The 16,847-nt window shown below is 33.1% G+C and overlaps 1 protein-coding gene and 1 long non-coding RNA gene across 7 annotated transcripts in view; one reads left to right on the forward strand and one right to left on the reverse strand.

Moving 5' to 3' along the window:
- LOC410756 (regulating synaptic membrane exocytosis protein 1) overlaps positions 1 to 13,170 on the forward strand; it is a 145,519-nt gene extending 132,349 nt beyond the window's left edge. The window contains exons 20-23 of one of the 3 annotated variants that reach the window (XM_026446268.1): positions 2,523 to 2,610; positions 3,411 to 3,493; positions 3,693 to 3,800; positions 5,152 to 13,170. In XM_026446268.1, coding sequence (XP_026302053.1) covers positions 2,523 to 2,610; positions 3,411 to 3,493; positions 3,693 to 3,800; positions 5,152 to 5,453 — 581 coding nt within the window. In that variant the 3' untranslated portion in view covers positions 5,454 to 13,170. Of the gene's footprint in view, positions 1 to 2,522; positions 2,612 to 3,410; positions 3,494 to 3,692; positions 3,801 to 5,151 lie in introns of those variants that run through there. The other 2 variants (XR_003306528.1, XM_026446269.1) reach the window with 2 other exon arrangements.
- The window catches only part of LOC107965445, a 97,373-nt gene extending 82,016 nt beyond the window's left edge, over positions 1 to 15,357 (reverse strand). For all 4 annotated transcript variants that reach the window (XR_001705419.2, XR_001705420.2, XR_001705421.2 and 1 more), the window contains exons 1-2: positions 15,241 to 15,357; positions 14,110 to 14,205 (exon numbers count right to left, since the gene is read on the reverse strand). This is a non-coding gene — a long non-coding RNA (uncharacterized LOC107965445). The remainder of the gene's footprint in view (positions 1 to 14,109; positions 14,206 to 15,240) is intronic.
- Between the last annotated feature and the right edge of the window lie 1,490 nt (positions 15,358 to 16,847).

The raw sequence follows: 16,847 nt of genomic DNA on the forward strand, positions 1-16,847 counted from the left end.
TTTAAATATCGTCTCTTAACAACGGAGAGATGAGGATTTCAATTAAGAAAGTAACGAGAAGGGAACTGGTTCGATTATATTCCCACGGATTATTGTGTTTTGCTCGAAAAACGTTGTCCTAAATGATGTAAGTGTGTTTACTACCAATAAGATATCCTATGCTTAAGTTAATAATTTCTCTCAACGTGTTTTTCGTAGGATATATATATATATATATAAATATATTGCAGTAGCAATTCTTATCCCTCTCTTTTTACGCTGATCCTTTATCCGCTCGCATCGATAACGCTTTATAGATTTTTTTAAAATGCTCGCTTAATATTGTATTATATATATATATATAGAGGTAGAATATAATAAATATAATCGCTAAACCAATCGTTGCTACAATCGTGATCGTAAGTAAGGAAATTTGAACTTTGGAATGTCGTTGAATGCACTTTGAGAATGCCAATTACTTTTTTTTTTATTTTTTTAAAGAAAGTATTTTTATACAAATACTTGGAATTTTTGCTTTTGCGAGGAAAATTAGAGATTAGAAACGAAACTCGTTGGAGAAGAATAAAACGAAAGCTAACACGTGTCGGAGAGATTGCATATAGGATAACAACTATGCCTGACTAACGATCGACCTATACTACTTTACGTCTCCACTTACATTAATAATCCTAACATTATGACACGTTGGAGTTGATATTTGATAAACATAATTGAACTACTACGAACGAGCATGCTTAAAAATGTAATAAAATAATATCAATTATATTTATCGAATATCAATTATCAATTATAATGTTAGAATTATTAATATATATATATACATATATTATTTTCAATGATGGAATAAGAGAAATCATAAATCGAAATTAAACGATCTTACCACACTTATCAAATATCTTTGATCATCGAACACGCCGCAAATTGACCCATTAATTTCAACCCTGGCGTATCTTCCAATACATTCCAACCAGGGTATCGGTATTTGTGCCAAACACGCTTGATGACAGATTTCTGACGTGTCTATATCAGATATCCAGTCTAAACCTATTTAATAAACACCGACTACTACGATATATAATAATACGATATTTCTCAAATATAATCAATTTCTCAAAGTTCATTTAATGATGATAATGTAACAATGACAGTAACCTTAATCTTAAATCTTCGAGGGGGAAAAAAATTCAAATTCCATCTTCCCTGGAATATAAAAGTAGAACATCGTTACGATTAACGTTACTGAATCAGAAATAATTAAATTTACAACAATATAATATCATCAAACCGAATTACTGTACCCGACTCCGCAATGTAGAATCGGTAGGTCAAGTAGACGAAAGTAGTGGTTTAGTATGCCTTGATAGCAACAACGTCTCGCATAAACGTTGAGGAAACTAGCTACGGTTGAGCTGCTCCATTCTTAGCTAGAGTTTTTGCAACGTGTAGCTAAGAGAAAAGACCGTAAGTAGGCTTTAGTGTGGTATCTATCTACTACTATCTATACAATTTATCGATCCTCTCTTTATTTTATATATATTTTATAATAATTCTTCTTTCCAATTATGTACGATTAATTGCAAGAAATTTTGCATTACACATAGTTTCTCTTCTCTTCTATACAATTATTTATATATATATATTTATATAGAAAGCAAGTTTTACACTACTATTTACTAGTATTATCAGTAGCCAGTAATATTTATAATTTTATATTTTTTACATTAACATTGTTATTAGTAGATGTGGAAATAAAACAAGTTTACAATCATCTACCCTGCACACCACTCATTTACAATCGATACGTAATTTTTAGAATTTTTTTTCTTTCCCGGATTTTCTTCCCATTTAAATATATATATATGTGATAATATGTTTTCTTTTTTCTTAAGGATTACAGATGACTCGAACATAACAATTGGAACAATTAAACTTTTTTGTAATTAACGAACACTAGGATTTCTAGTAGATTCTCAACTTTTTTCCAGATTATTTCAATATATAACTCTATATAGATATATTCGAGCTATATTATATAGACGGAATATAAATTATCTCGATAACAAATCCATCAATCTGATCAATCTCGATCCCATCTATATACCATACATATCACAAACATGATATGAATTCAGAACAGAACCCCGAAGACACTTGACATAAGTTGAGAGCTTCGTTGATTGCGATTTTTACGTAAAGGCTTTTGTTCGAAAAGTATGGATCCCCTTTAAAGAGTAGTGGAAAGCAAGATGCGTTCGGTATGCGTATAAAAAAAATTAATTTCGATGCAACTTCGACTCGTCCCACCAATCTACGACGAGGGAACGTAAAGAGGGTGAAACATTCCTCCCTCCTCTCCTCCCTTTTTTCGAAAGAGATAAGGAGGCAACGAGGTGAAAAAAAAAAGAAAGCAGAGCCGCTACTTTGAAAAGAAAAGAAAGAGAATCGCACGTAGATTGGTGGGCGGGTGTGTAATCGCGTGATGCACACGTCGCAGAAAGGAAATATTTTTCTCTAACTCGCAGGGCGGGGTGAGCGCAAAGACAGCGTCATGAATATTCCGGAGAGGTTTTACGATCGCAACAGTGAATCGGACGAGGAAGAAAAGTGGAGGTAAGCTGGAATTAAACTTTTAAAATTTTTCTCCCCCACTTGATCATTCACGATAGATGTTATATATCTTTCTATAGAAAATACAAAAACTTGTCGTTCCGCCAAAAAGAGATATACTTATCATATAGTTATCAATTTCTAATTGATAATGTTGATCTATAATTAATGCTACATGTAATTGTGAAAAGGTTAATGTGTTAAATTAATAGAAATTAATTATAATATTAAATATATGAATTATTTTAATTCTCGTAACATAATCTTTATAATATGATAGATATATTCTCCATTTATTTCTTTATAAAGCTCTATAAAAAATATACGATTGCTGTATTGAATTTTAATATAAATCAATTTTCACTTAATTAATCTAATCATACTATTACAAAAGGATGAAAAAAAAAAAAGAGAAAAAAAATCATAAACTTGATTCGAGTAAAATTGTTTCTCCATTCGTAAGAGAGAGAAAAAGAGAGAAGTTGAGAGATTTTTTTTTTTAGTTAAAGTTTACCTTCGATGTAAGAAATAATGGTAACTGGGAAGAAATGGAAATCAAAGTGAAGTTTAATCAAAGTGAGACTCCATATACTTTTTTTTTTTTTCATAATAGTTTTTGAAAATTAATCCTCGTTCCAATATCGTTTACTTTGCAGATATTGTTTAAACTTTGCTTCTTCTAAAAATACAAGGAACAATAAACGCAAAGTAAGCCAGCCCATTAGTTTTCCCCTCCGCCCAAGTTTCCCAACTTGATATATTAAATGATACGAACTCGGATTTCCGTTCTCTCTCAATTTTAGTCAGCCAACGAGAAATGAAAATGGCGTTAACGCGAAGCTGGGTCGCGGACAGGTGCCACCAAAGGGATTCAAGATAACAGCTGGTAATAAAAATTTTGCAATTTACATTATTATTAATAATCAATTTCAATTCCAATCCCGAATTCTTCTCTTCTCCCTTTTAATATTTCACACTTTTTCGATTTAAAAGTCTCAATATACGCAGGGAAGGAAAAAAAAAAATTTATTTCTCCTCCCGAAAATTTCAAGACAAATTTGCGTGAATTTTTTCACGAATTTCAGGAGGTCAAAGCGGCGAGGTGAAACTGGGTCTCTGCCTGAGCAAAGGAACGCTTGAAGTCGAAGTTATATGCGCTCGAGACATTTGTCCCGGTGAAAAAGAAGAGCCAGGTAACTTTCTTTTCCTTTTTCTCTCAGCTTTTCCATCATTAAAATTACGACTCCCTTCGAATCTTTTTTAACGACAAGAAACGGAATACGCTCGTTTCAAAACGAGACGAGTCAGAAAATATAAACGTCGAGTTGAAAATAAGTTTATAATGATTCCTTTCGACGATATATTCACAAATGTCGCTCCTCATTTCCACGATGATAATATTTCCTCGAGTCTTGATCCAATAAAAATCGGATTAATGGATATATTGGGTTGGCAACTAAGTAATTGCGGATTTTTTTTTAGAAAATCAAAGACAATTTTTTCATGGAACTAAATAACTTTATTCCGTAATGTGTTGCCCATTTTGATCAATGACCTTTTGCCATCTTTCAGGCAGCATCATAATCCCACGTTCATAAAACTTGTGGTTTTTATTAGCAAAAAACTGAATCAGGTACGATTTGATATCATCGTCATTATTGAAATTTTTACCATTCAAGGAGTTTTGTAAAGATCGAAACAAAAAGTAATCGGATGGTGCAAGGTCAGGACTATATGGTGGATGTGGCAAAACATCCCAACCAAGCTCCAATAATTTTTGCCGAGTGACCAAAGATGTGTATGGCCTTGCATCGTCACGATGGAATACAACACCTTTTCGATTTGTCAATTCGAGCCGCTTTTCTTCAACCGCATTGTTTAATTTCGTTAGTTGTTCAATGTAGACAACAGAATTGATCGTTCGGTTGGGTGGTAAGAGTTCAAAATAGACAATTCCTTTGTAATCCCACCAAACTGATAACAAAACCTTCTTTCGACGAATACCAGCTTTTGATGTTGTTCGAGCTGGTTCACGTGGCCTGCTCCACCATCTTTTCCGCTTGATATTGTTGTAAACAACCCATTTTTCATCGCCAGTTATCGGTCGTTTTAAAAATGGATCATTTTCATTACGTTTCTTTAGCAAATCGCAGCTGTTAATGCGACGCGTTAAATGCTTTTCTTTCAGTTCGCGAGGAACCCATGTATCGAGTTTTTGAACATAGCCAAGTTGTTTTAAGCGGTTTTCAATGCATGTATGCGATACACGAAGCTTCTCTGCAATCTCACGAGTTGTATTGTGACGATCCGAATCGATTATCGCTTTGATTAGGTCGTCATCAACTTCAACTGAAATCCGCAATTACTTAGTTGCCAACCCAATATTATACGCTTACCTCGAAATAAAGAGTATTTTTCGTCGCGAAGATATTTCTAAACGTTTTCCCATTAGGAAAATTGCAAGTCTCGTCGAAACGAGTGTACAAAAACAGGGAGTGCTATTAGAAGAAACTAAACTAAGATTCCTTCTTTCCCTCCTCACAGACACATACGTGAAAACGTATCTCCGAGACGGCGACAGATGGCTGCAGAAGCGGAAAACGCGGGTGGTGCGCCACTCGAGGAACCCGCAATATCGTCAGACCATCAAGTACAGCAGCTGCGACGCGCTTGGGAGGAATCTACTGGTGATGCTGTGGGAGAAGAAGCAGGCGTTCGAAAGCAACCAAGGTTTAGGCGGGGCCGAGGTGAGCCTCGACCTTCTTCCACTGGCACAGCTGACCGTCGATTGGTATCCCCTGTTCCCGATTCACACCCTCGGCACCCATACCGCGGACTCCCCATGATGGCTGAGGGAAAAATGGGCCCTCGAGGCGGGGGAACTCGATCTAAGGCTGAGCCTCCTTCTCAAAGACGAGAACGAGTCTGTCGTGAAAATTATCTCCTGATCGAGTCAATCCTCTCCGCTTTCGATCTTTCCACCCTTCCGTTTCCCCCTTCCTTCCTCCCTCCATTTCCGTTGTCGTTCCACGAAATATATTCTCCTCTTTCTCCTCGCCAATTTTATCTTAGAATCGATCGATCGAAGATGCAATCCATGAAAGTATAATTTGACGATCTAATTCGGATTCCACGAAACGATAAATATTTTCTGTTTACTTACGAATCTCACGAGATCCAAATTCGACTTCGATGGATGATGATTCGTCATTCATCAGTAGAGTCGAAATTTTTCCCCTCCCCCGATTTTAACCCGCAACTTTTTTAGCGCGGTTGATTTTTAAACGAGTCTTCTATACGTGGAAAAGAAAAAAAAAAAATCGAGGAGCAAATCGATATCCAATATCGAACTCTCCAGAGACCAGCAATTTTTCACCTTCCCTGAATTCGTTCCCGAATATCCTCCAAGGTTCTAGCAATAAGAGCGTACCTGCGTGCACAGATCTATCTTCGAAGAAGAAGAATCTATTCGAAGCGAGCAAGAAATTACGAAAGAGTGAGAAAAGAGAAAGAGAGATTTTATTTTTTCCATGAATTATTAAAAGCATGGAGGCAAAAGAGGGAGGGAGAGGAACGAAGATGCCACGTCTTGAACAGACGACGAGGGTCCATTTTTCTCATTAATTAAGGAACGACAGTGTCGAACGAGAGACGATCGACATCTGTCACGGAAAACGCGCGTGCTCTGCTGGTTGATCCAGACTTGCGATTCGATCGGGTCTCGTGGATAACGTGCGAACCGATTTGCATACGGTGAAATAAAAAAAAAATATAATATACACGCGCGCGTGTTTCCATCACGCGAACATGCGAACACGCGGTTAGCTACCTTTTTTTTTTTTCTTCTTCTCGTCGAGGAACCGTCTCGATACGTCCATCCTCCCCTCGAAATAATAATTGACGATTACGTGATTCGCGAAAGGAAGGAAGAAAAAAAAAAGAAAGAAAGAAGAGGGAGAAGAGGAGATCGAGACGATTGCTCGAACGAATCGGACGAATTATTCAACGGTTCAGACAATCGTTTTAATCGGCTCGCTGGTCGAGCCGAGCACGAAGAGAGCGATCGGTAAATGGAATTACCGGGACAAAAAAACTTTACGGGCGACATGAATGGCAGTTCAGCAAAAGAGAAAGAGAGAGGGGAAAAAAAGGAAAAAAAAGAAAAAAACGAAAAAAGAGAGAAAACAAAAAAAAGAAAAAAAACATAACATAAACAACTTTGGTGTTTAGAAGTACACGCAATTTTTGTAGCTCGTAGACTGACAACAAACAAGAGATTCCTTTACACTCGCAAATTTAAATCAATCGTAATCAACAATCGTATCCGGAACGAAGGAGAAGAAAAACGATCGGGAGGGCCGTTCGAGAAAAAAAAAAAAAATTTTCGTCACTTTCCAGTTCGTGCTCCATCCCAGAGGAATGTGGACGTACGTCGATATCCCGTAAAATTATCCAATTACAGACTCGTGGAAAATTTGAGATTCGATTGATATCGATCGATAATACGGATAGCGGCCCTCCTCGACGTTAAACGACGCTCGAACGTTTCGTTCTTTCGCTCGTGCAATCGCGAACAATCGCGTATTGATTGAAAACAATTCGTGATACGATTCGTGATCTCAAGGCTGAAATCTCTAGAGAGATGTCTACGTCGTTTGGAGGGGAAAAATTGGAAAAGGCGAAAGGATCGAAACGCGAGGCGACAAAGTATGGACGAGAAAATTCGTCCAAAAGTATTGCGCTTACCCCGCCCGAGTTAGAGCAGAACAGAAAAATTATACTTATATATATATAAATATAAATATATACATATATATATACACACATATACATACATATATCAAATATAAACGATTCGATACATACGTATGGGAAAAAAAAAAATGACGCGCGTGACGAAAGCATTATAAAGTTGCGTTCGCGGTACGAGATAATCTTTACGAGATAATTCTAGCACGAAGTAATCAAACCTAAAAAAAAAAAAAAAAAAAAAGAAGAAAAAAAAACGTGTATCGATGGTTAATAATAGAAATCGACGATTTCGCTTCGACCAAGCCCCGAAAACAAACGGATCTAACCTTTATCGTTGAAAACGATACGTTTAATAATAATAATAATAAAAAGATCGAATCTCGAAAATTATTACATTCCGTTTTCAAAGAAACGATTTAACTTTTCGAACGTTTCTTTGAAACTTTACGTTTTTTTTATCGCGCTGTCCGAACTTTAGAGATAAGATATTTATCGTTTTATATTATTTTTCCTGGGAAAATATTTTCGAATTATTCCGGAGTTTTTTTTTTTTTTTTAATTCGTTCGAGTAAAACTTTCAACGCAGCAATAAAGAGAAAAGTAAGACGGACCATTCGACAAACATTGCGCGCGATAAAGGTTAGAGGAATCCGTTTACCAGATTACCAAGAAGGTGTCATTATTGTCTTGGACGATGACCTTCTCCCAGCGATAAATAGAGAATCGTATCGTACGAAGAGGGAAAAGCAAAACGGATCATCTGTTGGTCCAACTTGGCTATCCGATTTCTATCGATCGCTTCCGAAATTCTTCGATTCTTTCCCATCTCGAAAAATCTATCTCGAAAACACTACCGTTTTAACCAACCGATTTTCGTCTCGAGAACTCGACTTGTAACGTCTTTCAACGACTTGATCGTCGTTTCTTTTGCAAAAAAAAAAAAAAAAAAAAAGGAAAAAAAAAAAGAACGTAAGCGAGGCAACGAACGAACGAATTCGAAGAAGAAAGGGAAAGACACGAGCAGATTGTAAGACGACGAAAAAAATAATCTGATCGGCCTACAAACATATCCTAAACCTGTTTCTTTAAGGGTGCATCAGGCACGAGGACACTTTCGACGATACTCTTGTCTCCTCGAACATGTCCTCGTCCGATGTTTCAATCGCACGGACAATCCTTGTTGTGAACGAATGCAATCATCTGTAAACCTGTAGACGAAAGGTTTCCTTCCTTTCTAAAAACGGCTAAGCACACACACACACACACACGCGCGTTTTCTACTGTTATCTCGACGCGAATCTCTCGCGTCAATTACCGACCGCCGGTAATCGTATCGGTTATCGCGTTGTCACGCTCTTTTCTTTATTATTATTTCTTTTTCTTCGTGGCAACGCTTGCGCTCGTCGGTAGTCGTAATACGAATCTCTTCTCGAGGAGAGATGAAAAATTCGAAAAATTTTGGGAAAAATTTGGGAAGGGAAACACGATATATAAATATCTTTTTTTTAATCCTCTGAAAGCTTCGAAACTCTCGTAGGAATTATGGACAGAGGCTACGCGGAACGACCTCGTTCCATTCCGTCTCGTTTCATTTCGTTTCTTTCTAAACCCAGCTATTCTCTCGTCGAGGAACTCGCGATAATTATTTCAACCTCTCGAAAACGACGAAACCGAGAATTGTAAACGGGGAGGAGAAGGGAACCGCTTCTCTCTCTCTCTCTCCGTCGTACACCGTCGTCACTTTTTTCTACGAGAAAAACAAAAACAAGAGTTCAGCCTTCCGATGTCGAGTACGAATCGAGTCTGCCTAACTTTGTGACTATACTATAATCGCCTACATGCATAAATACTATATATATACACTCACATATAACATAGGTATTTGAATATAAAATAAATCTATATATATATATATATATATATATACATATTATATATATACATACATATGAGGATAAGAATGCATATATATATATATCGTATGCCGTATCGAAATTGACAATCGAGATCATTGATCCAACTGTGTGCGCGTACTACGAGTACTACTTTCAGCGGATATCCCCCGTAATTGTAAATTATGATGACGGTCACGTGTAAAGTAATCGCGGAGGCGTGTATATTCAATGCGCGTCATCGATGTAATTGTAAATGTATGACCCACGTGCGTCACACGCGGGACGATCGATCCCTCGCGGGATATAACACGGGGGAGCAATCTCGAGACGGTGTTTGTTTGAAATTAAATTTTCGCGCCCCGAGCGGGGATCGAGCGTCCCGTTGTTAGGGTGGGGGGACGGATTTAAAAAAGGTTTAAAAAAGAAAAGGAAAAAAAAATTAGGGATTACATCCAAGCAACAACCTCTTCCCGTACATATCGGTGTTGTATGTACTCGTTCTAACTCGTTCTTAAGTGTCGAAAAAGACAATCTCGCGGTCGCATGCGGTCTATGGCGGATCCGGGCCGCTGCACACTTGTGTGAAAGATTAAAAAAGAAAAAAAGAAAAAAAAAAAGATCAAGAAATTCGTGACGCGACTGATCACTGTGATCGATTATATAAAGAGAATTAAAAAAAGAAAAAGAAAGAAAGAAAGAAAAAAAAAGAATTCTAATTTGCTTTCGATTAGAAATATACACACGGCTGAATTTAATAGATAGATATCCGGTTCAGATATAGTTAGATATCGCTGTGCATTTCTATTTACAGAATATTCTCCTCCTCTCCGAGTATAACTTTATATACTACCGATCTATCTAAGAATATTTAACTCTAATAAATAAATAGGCGACGTTTCTAGATTCTTAAAAAACTTAAAACTTGTTATTGTCATATAACAATTTTAGCGAGTATTGATAAAAAAAAAAGAATACGAGGTGTGTGCCACGAGGTACGAATAATCGTGAATTTTCAAATTCCTTTTCTAATAACTTTAAATCTTAGAGAAAAAACTGTTGTAGATAGAAGACAGTGTGTTTCGAATCGAATGATCAATTCAACGCAATTTCCGCTTCCGTTTCACTTCCTCGACGAACTTCGAACGATAATACTCGCACGTAAATCCCCTTTGGCACTAGTTTCGTACAAACTTGTATAAGTAATATGCTCAATTACGGCCTAAATCGTGGAAAGAAAAAGAAAAAGCAAAAAAAAAAAAAAAAAAAAAAGGCAAGCGAGCGTGAAAAATATTTTCGACGAGTGTGTTTGATCGATAACATCGCCATCTTCGTTACCCGCGAGTCTAATGCTCGGTCTAATGAAAATCGGTCGATCGCTTGTGTAATCAAACGCTTTTAAATGTCGAGCGAATAAAAAAAAATATCTGAAAGCCGGCGTTTAACGGGTCGAAAACACTTGATTGCCAAAGGATGACAATAATCATCCAAGACCTGGCGACGATGCCGAGTCGTTGAGATCTTACATTCATCTTGAGACGTACTCTCCTGCGCGTCTAAAATAACGCAACTTCAAACGATCGAAAGTTAATATTCCATTCTTGCATGGCTCTACGATCCATCGATAATATACACGCCATTTTTCGAAAAATTAAAAATTCCTATTATATCGAACAGATCTCCCAGAAATGGATAATCGACAAATTTGAAAATCTTATAGATAATAACTTTCGGATAAAAACTAAACTTTTAAACTGTTATCGTAAGCTATGCGAGGATTTCACACTTCTATCACGCTCTCACGAATATTACCTCTTCGACTTTTCCTAAGAAGCAACGCTTTTCTAAGATATTTCTGATATAGTGATCTAATAATTAAGAGGGGGGAATTGGTCACGAGATGACTTCGTGAAAAAACTATAAAGAGAGAGAGAGAGTGTGCGTGTCTGTGTATGATGTATGTGAGAGAGATAGGGAGAGAAAGAAAAGGAAAGAGTGTTTCACTTCTACTTTCGCTTTTATCTTCTCACGTGCTCATCTTTCTACTACGAAGATTCATTATTACTTGGAAAGTGTTCCATTACGATTGGAGGATTACGAAGTTCGTAATAGACACGCTGGGTGAGGCATCTTAAAGAGGTAGTAGTTTAAGCGTAAAATTAGATGGTGTATCTCGTTCTATACAGAAAAATTTCATGTGATGTCCTTACGTGTTAAGTGTTGATTGTCGCGCACAATGTGGATTAGAATCACGGTGTGCGGTAGAAACTTACGGGTTAATCGAGATAAAGATAAATCTTAGACTAAACACGAGATCGAACCATGTTCGATAGTTTTATTCTGTTGTGTGGCGATAGTGTACGTGTGTAAGTCAAGTCGTAAAATCGTAATAGAAGCCCGTACGGAAGCGTCTTCACGTCGTGCGTTTATAGGTTATATATTTTTATCCACGAACAATCATCCACATTTGGAAACAAACGATTTCTTCACTCTGCTTCTTTTTCTTTTCCTTTTTCCTCCTTATTCCCCATTTATTTGTTTCGATTTTCGATGTGAAAACGCTTCTTTTTAGCGCTCTCAAAAGATTAATCTCGAATCCTCAAACTTTAAAATCGATCCTCCCGCACGAATACACACCCAGGCGACGAAATCGCGATCGCGAAAGGACGCGTTCGAAAATGGGGAAACATCGAGATATCTCTCTTCCTTGCATTACACGCGCCAATCTTTTTCTACCGTTTCGTAGAAAATGGATTTTTTCCGTTCCAACGACATCCGAATGACGATAAAAGGAAAAAAAAAAAAAAAAAATCATCGTGCGTTCACGATGATGATCAAACGTGTCGTGGAAATTCTATCGATTCGAACAATCTCGTCCTAAATCGAAAATGTTTGCCCCTTATCGATATTCACGTGATGTGGGAATACGTTCTAGGACAGTGTGTTTCAACCTTTCACCTCAGCCCTAGATCGTTCCTTGATAGCGGAGGGAAGAAGTGATAGAGGTTTGGTTCGCGAGTACAAAGTCCGTGAAAAAGTGTGCACGAGTATGTGGTCGAGTCGATAATTCTATCGAATATGTTGAAATAGATGAAAGTATATGATATATTATAATTTTATTATGGGAACGAGAAACGATAACGATATGGAATTTTTCCGATTCCTTCTGTTAATCCAAGTTTTAAGCGTACGTAATTTTATCGAATGTTGCGGATGAGAATATAATTGCAGAGTTTATCGAGAAAAATAGTGATACAGAGAAATTTATAAATGTTGTCGAAGTGAGCAAATTATATGGTCAGAGTTTAACGCAAGATACAGTATATTACACATTAAATCACCAATACACAATGATTCCTCGTTGGATTTACCCTGTTTAGAAACGAAAGAAAGAGAACACGAATAATATGCGAATAAATCTATTATGATTTCGTTGCGAAAGAAATAAATTGGTAAGAAAAATATTTTAAACGAAAATCTACGAGCGAAAAATAATCAACGATATTGTATGCGGTTGGAAATCACTGTTCTAGGAATAAGAATGTAACGAAATGAAAAGAAAATAAAGAAAAAAATTCAAATAATTTTTAATTAGGCTCGACAGTAAACGAATACGATTCGAAAAAAATGTACTTTGTGGAAATTGTGTAAAATGTCGTGTAAAACGTGTTTCAATGAGAGTTGTTACGTCGCTGATAATTTATTATTGTGCGTAACACGATGACTGATTTTTTGTAGTATGTATGGGCGCAATTAAAAATGCGTCATGCGAGTCTTTCGAATTTTTCGCCCATATTCCTCCTCTCGAGGAAACTTTGTGGATTTGTGTACCCCCATCCGTAACCCCAGCTGGCCTATTCCCTTAATAAGAAAGATGTATAAACGGATATTGTACAAATACAAATATGACAAAAACGAATTTTATCGTAGTTTATATTGCCTTTTTATATTGCCTGAAAAATCTATCTCTCTCGAATTTTCTTTAAAATTTCATTAGAAAAAAATGAAATCAGTGCCATCTTTAGAGAATCGTAAATAAAATGCAGAAAGAATGGAAGGTAATGAGAGAAGAATAAAATAAAAGTGAACTGTTAACGCCATCTTTTGACTATGAAAGATATCTCTTCAAAGATAAGAAAGAACAGAGAATAAGCGTCATCTTTCAAATGCTTTCGAAAATTAATATCCTTAGCATTCGATAGATGACGTTAGCAACCTACTCTTCTTTTGTTACCGTCTATCATATTTTTAATTTTATGTATTTCATTTGCAACATTTTGGAGATACCAGTATTTTAATATTTTTATTTATCTCCGTTTTTGTCTTATTAATTATTTTCCTTATTTATATTACATATCCTACTACAAAACGATATATATATATACATATATGTATATACATGCTATAAAAAGATTCGAGACTCATTTTATTCATCATCTTATACTTCTTTATGCAAAAATTTATTTAAAATTAATGGGAAAAGAGAGAAGATATGGTAAGATTTATAGAAAAAGAAGGAAAATATTCTTTCTATAGTTTCCTTTTTTTTTCTATTAAATCTATTTATTATTATTATTTTTCGTTTCAGAAAATAATATACAATATATTATATTATTATTATTTTTTTGAAATACGAACTGATTATTATCAATTTTTCATAAATTCAAAAAAATCTCATGTATAAGAAGAATATGTATTTTTAAATTATTTTCTAAGCTATTAATTGTGATGAACATATATTCAATCACAATATTTATTCATAATATATATACATATATATATTAGTTATAAAAGTATAAATATATTTCGAAATAATAAAGCAAAAAATGATCAAATAAAAAATAAAATAAATACATACAGTACACAAGCAAAATATCAAAGTTCTCTTTGAAAAAATATGGCGTCTATATTGAAAGTTTTCCCGCCTTTGAAGTTGGACAACTAGTCAAGCAATCTGTAAAAAAAAGAATAAAAATTTTCAAATAAATGTATAAATTTTAAATAAAGTTAATCAATCATATTAAAATAAAACAATAATTAACTACAAATTCCATCTTAGAAAGTTATAATATGAATTAATTATAATTATAACCGTCAAATAAATGAAAAATGAATTTAGCTCTCGAAATATCATTAATTATAAATATAAACGAATATTAATTGATTATTATTGAATAGTAATGTATAAATGATAAATAATACATAACTATAGAAGGAAATATATGTATTATGCAACAAACAAATCACACACGTCACGGTAGAATGAAACTTCTAATTGTTACGAATATCGATAGCATAATGACGCGTTATGTTATAATTTATTTCGATTATCGAATTAGAGAGAAGTGTATGGCAATACAATAATAAATCGAAATATATCTAAATACGTAGAAACATGTCAAGTATGACACGAATTCATGTCATAATTTCTTAAAAATATTATATTATGAGAAAAATATCATCAATCTTGAGCATAATATTGGATAGAAAGAAGAGAAAAATATATAAACAGATGTATTTAGAAACGCAAAACGAATCTATAGAATTTAACTTGATAAAATAGAATTAATAAAATTTATACGTTAAATATGGATAAAAATATATTATTCTAATGAATCTCTTTATTTAAAAAAATAGAAATTAAAATTATCAGTTAGAAATCATATTATGTGCATATGTGCGTAGTATGAATCATTTTTTCTTTGAAATTATTTCTATCGAAGCACAATTTGCCTAAATGAAAATTATAATCATAAAACAAATCCATAAAAAGAACTGTTAAGATGAAATAACAAATGAATTCAAATCTCAACTTTAATGAAGTACAAATTACCGGTAACCTCAATCAAATAAATGATCGATGAAAAAAATATAAAGAAACTTAAAATATTGATTAATTTTACTATAATAATAATAAATGAATTATTAAATAAATTAAATTTATAGTAATTATAAATTAAAATAGTAAAATATGAACAGAATTACTTACTGTGTTGAATCGAAGCCGGTTACAATCGCACGTCCTTTCACGATGATTTTCCACAAGAGACTGAAGCCACACGCCATAGTTTAAATAATGGCTTTATGTTTGACAACAAAAGTAAATCTACGATCAAAATCGAAAAATTATAGTTACTACATTAATATATTTTAATTATTTCAATTAATTATTCTAATTATATTATATTATGAGTAAATTATTAATTTATTTATATACTAAAATTTATTAATTTAATAATTAATTATTTGACTTCTATATATATATATATATATATATATATATATATATATATATATTAAATCATTTATATGTGTTACTTGTATTAATTCTTCTAACTTATTTGATTTATTTATTGATTATTTATTGATTATTTATTGATTTATTCATTAATATGCCTTTAATTTATTTATTATATCTCTAAGTTATTTATGGATTTTTATAATTTGATAGTTTGATATCATTTTTTGAATAATAATTTACATAAATCATGAACAATTTTGAAAATTTTTTTAAATTTACGAAAAACGATATAATAATTGGATACTGTAGTATTGCGAAACAAGAAAGTAATTATACATCAAAAATATAATATATAAATATATAATATAATTGTAAAAATATATTATTAAATTTAATAATTTTTTTGTAAAAAATTAATTTTTTTAAAAAAAATTAAATGCATTTAAAAAGATTGAAACATTAGAAAGAAATTTAATATAAAAGTTAAATATTTTTATAAAAATCTGGAATATAAATTAAAAATTTAACATAATAATTAGCATAAAAATTAATTATTAATACAATATCTTGAAAGTTAAAAATATTTCTTCAAAAGCACTTAACACACATAATTAGAACACGTAACATACACAGAAGCACATAAAAGTTATTTTGATTGAGATTTTTAATCGATAAGTTAAAAAAAATGCAAAATAATTAATATGCGTATATAAAAATAGAACTTTTGGCGCCATCTCTCGAGTACTCTTAGAACTTATTATATTTTTACCACTCAACAGATGGCGCCAGTAATCTGATTTCTATGCTATCTCTATCCTTTTCTCATTATCTTTTCTCTTTTTTTTATATGTTGCGGCAGTCTGAAAATAACACTGATTTCAATATTTTTATTTTATTTTTATTTTTCACTCTCAATTTGCTTTTTTCTTCTGATTAACTTTATTGTATCATTGTCCAACTTATTAATTATAAATCTCAACATTTTTAATTTGGTATTGTATAATAATTTTCTATAAATTTTTGTACAAATTTTAATCATATTAAAATTATTAATATCAGAATATTATATGTATATCCATTTTTTTTTTTATAAAAATTATGAATAAGGATACGAAAGTTAAAATAATTGGATACATGATTATTTATAATTTTTACATTTTTTATTAATAAAATTTAAATTCTTTAAAATACAATGAAAGAAAAATCAAAAAAGAAAATTTTCTATAACATGATTGATTTATTATTATTTTCAAATTAAATAGTTCTTTCACAAGAAAATTTATATTTTTATTTTTTCTAGATAAATATAAAAAACTTTCTTATTCTTCTTCATATATAAAACTTATATATCATAA

The sequence above is a fragment of the Apis mellifera genome, linkage group LG1 (assembly GCF_003254395.2).
Source record: "Apis mellifera strain DH4 linkage group LG1, Amel_HAv3.1, whole genome shotgun sequence".
Classification (NCBI taxonomy): Eukaryota; Metazoa; Arthropoda; class Insecta; order Hymenoptera; family Apidae; genus Apis; species Apis mellifera.